This window comes from Sphaeramia orbicularis, chromosome 7 (assembly GCF_902148855.1).
Source record: "Sphaeramia orbicularis chromosome 7, fSphaOr1.1, whole genome shotgun sequence".
NCBI lineage: Eukaryota > Metazoa > Chordata > Actinopteri > Kurtiformes > Apogonidae > Sphaeramia > Sphaeramia orbicularis.
Window position 1 is genome coordinate 37,093,190 of NC_043963.1, and position 7,524 is coordinate 37,100,713.

General features: G+C 34.0%; 1 protein-coding gene across 1 annotated transcript; it reads right to left on the reverse strand.

Annotated features, from left to right (window-relative positions):
* Positions 1-403: 403 nt before the first annotated feature.
* Positions 404-6,797, reverse strand: ngrn (neugrin, neurite outgrowth associated). Its single transcript, XM_030139989.1, has 3 exons — positions 6,325-6,797; positions 5,117-5,227; positions 404-1,309 (listed from the first exon to the last, which is right to left on the reverse strand). The coding sequence occupies exons 1-3, from the start codon at positions 6,546-6,548 to the stop codon at positions 736-738; spliced, it is 909 nt and encodes a 302-aa protein (XP_029995849.1). The 5' UTR covers positions 6,549-6,797; the 3' UTR covers positions 404-735.
* Positions 6,798-7,524: the final 727 nt, after the last annotated feature.

Genomic DNA, 7,524 nt, shown 5'->3' on the forward strand with positions numbered 1-7,524 from the left:
CACGAGTGGAACGTCAGATTCAGAGGTACTGATATCAGATGCAGGAGGGCGGTAATGGATGACTGACAGGAGGCTCAGCCATGCTCGGCCAATTATTTTATTAGGATTGAATAAAATGATTGGTCAGACTTTTATCAGAAATACATGAGAATTAAACATTTTTGAGTTTCAGAACCTGGTGGATTTCTTTTACATTTTAGTTTGACACGCCTATTAGGAGCATTTTAAGATTACAAAAGAAAAGTGTAAAAATGCTACATCATACAGTAAAGCGTTAACATAACTTGGTGTCTGCTGACCCATGATAGTCCTGGTTCCTGATGTTTTTATTAACCTTTGTCATTACTGCAGTGATACCCTTAAAGGGATAAAATAAATGGAAGTGTTAAAATCATAATGAAATAATCAGTTAAATTTTTGTATTTTCAGTTATTGAAGATCTTATTACATGTATGGAGAGGGTGGGTCTAGATACAACTTCTAAACTTACAGAATTCAAGGAAAAGATCATTTGAACTAAGGCTTGCATGTCAAATTCATACAACCATCATGAGATGACCTCTCTGGAATTTTTCTGGTGAATTGGTGGGTGAGGCTGTTCAGTGACACCCTTAGTAATAAAACAATTCCAAGACAGAAGACCAATGGCCTTGTAATAATCCATTTATTCTGCTGGGCAGTTATTAATAGAAAAATACTTCTCATTCATATATTAACATTACTTGTGGCAAATCCTCAGATTCTATACAAAAATTTTCCTTCCACATCAAAGAAATCCTTTCCAACTTGCACCACAGGAGAAAATGTCACAGTCTCCATACACTGTTCAAGTTGTTCTTCTGTCAGAACCTGTCCATCCCAGCTCTCCTCTTCCTCTTCCGTAACTCTGCTGGTTGCGTTTTCTTCCTTTGTTGATCTCACTAAGGTGTGTTTACTAGTATCTGCTGCTGACAATCTACCCAGAGCAGCAACTGGAACAGGACTCACGGTCAGGGATCCTGAACCTTCACCTCGTAGCGTCAGAGTCTGGTTTTCCACGGGGACCACAGTGTTTTCTGTGTTTCCAGGTGGGAGTACGGCTGCTGCACTGTTACCAGTCAGTCTCGGTCTTTCCTGTACTTTTACGACACCTGATGGCAAAGTCTGCTGATTGAGTGCCACCATCACCTTCGTGTCCTGTTTGGCTTTTCTTTCAGGACTGGGGATGAACTTGGTCCTGAGAACTCGAAGGATGACATCAGGGCTGACGGAGAAGCCTTCTGCGAGACGCTTTACTGTCCACTCCTCTGGCTGCTCCGCCTTTAAATATCTGTAAGAATACAACGTTTTACTTTAGTGACACATATTACACACTTTGATAAAAAAAACATTAAACCAGTGTTTTTCAACCATGGGGTCAGGACCCCATGTTGGGTCGCCTGAAATTCAAATGGGTTCACCTGAAATTTCTAGTTATTGATAAAAATTTTAAAACCTTACTAATAAAAAATATATGGTGAGTTGAGAGAGACAATCACAATCCATAAAAGACATGACAAACTGTGAAGCTGAAGCTGAAACTGAAGCACTGTAGTACTGTTTATGTTTCAAATGTTCATTGTGGTCGGTTTCAGATGTTGCAGCTCTTTCATAATTCATAGTTTGAGTTCTTGTTTGTTCAGTATTAATTGTCAGCCTTGTAAATCCAAGCTGGACTGACTGTACATATCCTGACCAAGGAAAATAAAATTCTCACTTTGTGCAGTAATCTACACCTGGCTTTTCTGCCTCTGGCCATAATAATGAATATTATATAGACTAAATGTTTAATAAAATTAACGTTTATTTGCAACATAGTATAGCAAACTATTACATGATCAAAAACTAATTAATTTTAGCCAAAAAAAAAAAGGTTTCCGTTTTGAATGTCTGGGGTCGCCAGAAATTTGTGATGTTAAAATTTAAAATGAGGTCACTGGTCAAAAAAGGTTGGGAACCACTGCATTAAACACATTTAGTCAGATCATGTTAAATATCCAAAGATATTTATTCCGCTCAATAAATATTGACTATGAAGCTAAAACATGGAAATATAACTTATTCCTGTGAGTGTGACACAATTAAGTTTAGGCTGAGTGAAAGAAACGAGGGAGTAAATTCAGAATAGGGAGAGAAAAGGACTAATGCATTATTGGTCTTGCATAAAAATTTATCATGACATTAAAAAAATATAGAACATCATCTTTTAAGCTTTATTTATGCTAAAAGTAAAACGTTTGTAAAAATGTAGAAAATAAAAATGTAATATCACAGTCTCTGGAGTTACATTTTAATACTATGATGTGATGAAATTGGTTCAGAAAAAGCTTGGAATTGTAAATCAATGTCTGTTGAGTTAACTAACATTAAAAATTTGTTGAGACACATGGAACAAGATTAAATCATGGAGTATACACCAGACTGACCCACTACAAGTCATAGCTGACAATAGGTACCATACTAAATTGGAAAACCTCAAAGTCAACATAATACCAAGTTATAAAATTAAACCACTGGATGTATTAATACAGGTCATGGAATGTACTAAAAAATAAACACTTAAAAAATCTTTATTGATGACAGGATGTCAGCATTACTCAAACTGTATTTTAGAATTTATCTGCCTCATAGATTAAATGTGCTATATCTGACATAGTTTAATAAGATGAATTGGAAAACAATGACAAAAGTGCTGGTTAGCTGATGTTTGCAATGTATATGATAAAGTATTATTATACAAATTTATTGGTTTATGTACATTTATACAATAGATTTATAAATCTACTAGAAACATCCTGAAAAGTGAATGTATTGTAATGTGCAGTGTTTTGAATGAGATCTGATAGCTCTGAGACAGATATTCCTTTTGAATGAAACCCATACTCTCATTAACCCATAAAGACCCAGTGCTACTTTTGTGGCCATTCCACAATATTTTTTTCTGTATATTTAACTTTTTTTTAAAGCAATTTATCACCATTCATTATAATATTATCTTCTGTATTTTGTGTTTTTTCAGCAAAAATCAGGTATTTTCCAATATTTAATTTACTGATCATGTAGATGTTCATAAAAACTCAGATTAAAGTTGATGGTTATAATATTAGAAACAGAGAAAACTGAAGAAAAAGTGACTTTTTGGCAAAGATATCATTAACTGAACATAAACCAAGTGATTCCATCCACTGTCACCAGTCCAACTCCATGGGTTTTACTGGTGAACCAATGTTGTAGAAGATGACATTGTTTCCACGGTAACTACGGAGCCTCTGAAGGTCCAAATGGGTCATATCTGATGACCATAAAAAGATGACAAACTGTAATTTACACCAATTATTTACATGGATTGATGGGATTAGTTTTTCAGATATTGTTAAACATTTAAATCAGCAGATGGTTTTGGTTGCCAGTTGCTGTTTGGGTCTTTATGGGTTAACTCTTGCAATTTCACATTTTGACCCAACCTAAAACCAACCAACATTTTGGCTTAATTCTTCTTTATTAGTGACTCAAACTTGGTAAGGTTTAACTAGTTTTATTCTGGAGGTTTTTCAACCAGTGTAATACATCTGCAATGACTGTGCAATTATATTTTTATGATGGACTAAATAACTTCTACATTTGGTAACAATTTTTGATTTAAATTAATGATTTAAAACAGATCTATACTACTTAAACTAGGCCCACCAATGTTTTGCTCCCATGATGATTTCATATTAATACTTAATTCTACAATTCCTGGCAATAAATTAAAAAATCAATTCATTCACCATTGGGCAAAGTCAAGGTAAAGTTAACATCTGGTCAAAAAAATTTAAGTACAATAATCTACACCAAAGTTATGTTTTTGGGTAGGTAATTACTTATATTTTTAGGAAAATGTATTTTGAAATGGGAAAAAATTTGAGGAGTTTTGTGTGAAAGTTTTCTGACATCATTCTGGATTCATTTTCTAAACTCTCATAAACTAAATGTGTTCCAAATACATAGATATTTGACTATTATATTATCTATATCATATTCTAAACACACAGTGTTTAAAATTAATAAATGCATATATCTATGCAAAATACATTTGACTACAATGTTAATATTATTTGTATGTTGTAAATATCATTAAAAAAATACATGTAAATGATATTGATAATAGAAATAAAAAACCGTTTAATTTGATATTTACTTTCATTGTCCATTTGTGACATTTTTGGCTTTGTCCATCTGTGACGCTGTCATTTGTCAAAAACTCTTGCTATTTAGGTATGATACAATATTTTTTTTTCCTCTAATCAATTATTAGGTTGTAAAATAGAGGGTTTAAGGTATACACTGAATAAATTTTAGGATGAAAATGTCATACGAACTTCACTTTTGAGAACTTTGTAATTCTTGCAAAAAAGAAGGCACATTTTTTGTCCATCCATGACGCAGTCGTTTTTGATATTTTTCATTTAAAAATACTTGAAACTAAATTTTGCCCTTTGAGTATGTTTAAGATGGCATTTAGACCTTTCCAATTATGTGTAATATTTGTCTTAAACTTGTCTGGTTCAAAAGTTATGAATCAAAAAGTAGTGGGCTGTCCATCTACAACGCCCCTGACCTCACCCCAGTGTTTCAGTGATTTACTAAGACATTTTCCATGAATTATCACCTGAGTTTGACCTATTTGAAAGTAGCTTGCTCAAAAGTGATTCACTATACCTAATAAATCTTTTAATTTTAATGTCGAAATTTCACATTCACTGTTGTAAATACTCGGCAAAAAAGCCATGCTTTACTGCATTCTATAAGTTCAAACAATAAGTACTCTGAGAAGCGAAAGGCAATCAAAACTGTTGAAATCTGTACTTCCCTTAATATATTCATCTGAACTTTGACACCCCTAGTATAAGCTGGCATACTTTTTTCTCTTTTTCCTGTCTTTCCAATCTTCTTTTTCATCTCTCCTTTCCTTCTATACATGATTATAATTAAGCATTTACATAATGACCTCTATTGCAACTGATTACTTTGTATGTTTGATATGAAAAGTCTATATTTGTATCGTAAACTATGCTGTTCTAAATAAAGTATTAAAAAAAAAAAAAAAAAAAATCACCTGATTTGCTCAATAGCATCCCAGGTTAAACTCCTCTCTGGTGCTCCTGAAGGGGTCATCTTCCTCCTCAGTATGTGATACTTCACAGTCTTCTGCCTCTTCCGCCCCTCACTGGAAAACATGACACACATTGTAACACCACAGATTGGTTTATTACTTTTAGTGCTGGGGAAAATAAATGAATGAATGAATGAATTTATTTATTTTTGGTTTTACATCAATCATTGTACTCAGTACATCAGTCGTAATAAACATAAAAACCAAAAAAGGAATAGGCTAGAAGCAAAAGCTTATTTTTTGCCTATCCTTTTCAACTAATACACTGCTTACATCAACTTAAATGTGTACAGCATCAAGCATTCACACCAAAATAATAACAAATAAAAAAAATAAAATCAACAACAAAAACACATCTACCATCTCAGTTCAATATTTCTGAATAATTTAAAATGCGTGATGGCCCTGCTGATTTCTTTTTTTCCTTTTTTTTTTTAAACTGCGGAAAAAGTGACTTTTCAGTCAAATCTATCATTAACTGAACATAAACCACGCATTTCCATCCACTGTCATTTTTCAAACTCTATGGGTTTTACTGGTGAATAAATGTTGTAGAAGATGACAGTGTTTCCACGTTCACTACAGAGCCTCTGAATGTCCAAATGGGTCATATCTGATGACCATGAAAAGATGACAAACTGTTTTGTTTTGTTTTTTTTGCCAGAATATATATATATATTTCCCAACCTTTATTTATTTGGAGTTTTATAGAAATTGGGCAATAAAAATATTGTATCATATGTGACATCAATTGAAAATAAATAGTTGCACAATTTCCTTTTTTTTCTCCTTTTTTTTTTTTAACATGCAAACAAACCCAAGAACAAGAACAAGTACACCAACCTTCTCCATTAACGAAAACACACAAAACAAAGACAAAAAAAAAGGTCTTGAAAGGTTCACATTTAGAATATCGATACAGTATATGTTACACAAGATGAATTACTGAATAGAAAAAACAAAAAAGAGGACCAGGCGGAAAAATTACCATAAAGGTCAATCTGGAACAAAGGGGGAATTTGTTTTCCTGACTAGTTGGAACAAAGGATTCCAGATTTGTGAAAACTTACCAGCAGAGGCATAAAGTGTCATTCTAATTTTTTTCTAATTTGAGAAAATCTAGGAGGTCTGTGAGCCCTGCTGGTTCTTACTTGAGCAGGGCCTGCAGCTTGTCCTCCACATCCTCCAGTTCATCCCCTCCTTCATACACCTCCTCATCGCCGTATGTTGAAGCTCTGTCTCTTTGGGTCAGTCCGTTCCATGTCCTGGTGACGCCTTTACTTACAAACCGACGGCCGGTAAAAGTAGTCGAGGGCATCGGTGACAGAGCTCCAACCCTGGAGAGCAAGGACAGGAGCTGCAGAGGTCGGGCCATGTTTGTTTGGACTCCTGTGGATCCAATACTATCCCCAAAAGCGTGTTAACCACAGGCACGTAACCTAGCTAACATCTGTGTAACAACCCAAGACACGACTATCAGACCTCCCTCAGATTAGTTACAGACTGTCACTGTTGAGCTCATTTATTAATACCAACTTCCTTTACATTGATTAAAAATAGAAACTAACTCTCACCAAACTAGAAACATGCTAAAGACCACGTGACGGCGCAAACTCACTTATGCAGTCAACTACTTCCGCATACAAGAGTTATCTGACGCAGTGCTGCCGACTAGTGGCCTGGAGGTGAAGTGTCTTTATCAGACAGCAGAGAGACAAAAAAAAAGGATATTTAACCCTTTCATGCAGGAATTATGAGAATCTTAGTCAGTATTTTTTTCTTGAGTTACAAAAATGTCCACTCAGCTGGACACTATGAGTTTAATTTTTGAAGCAAAGAAACATGTATTTAAAACCCATCATCAGAAAGTGATATACTGTGTGGAAACTATGAAATGAAAACATTTTTAATGCTGCTAATCTGATGTTTTCTCATATTTTATCATGCTCTAATATTAGTTATTACTCAATTCATAAAGATAATATCCTCCTGAGACCCAGGAAATTGACAAGTTTAGCTTTTTTACACTAAAGAATTGTCTTGTTTGGAAACTGTGTAATGCAACAGTTTTTTCAGATACATTCTTAATATCATTTTTATTTATTGATTGATTTTTTAATGGAATGGCCTTTGCAATGGACAGCATTTAAGTTAAACTGTCAAACTTTTGTTCCTTATAGAGGACAAAATGCATTGCTGGGTCTCAGGAAGATATGCAAAAAAAACCCAACAACAACTTTTTGTTTCAGAAAACTGTTAATGACAGTCTAATAACAATTAGCAATTGATTTACACTTAAGCATGTTACTGCAGATCAGGTTTATCAAGAGCTGCAACGTTACAGTAACTGT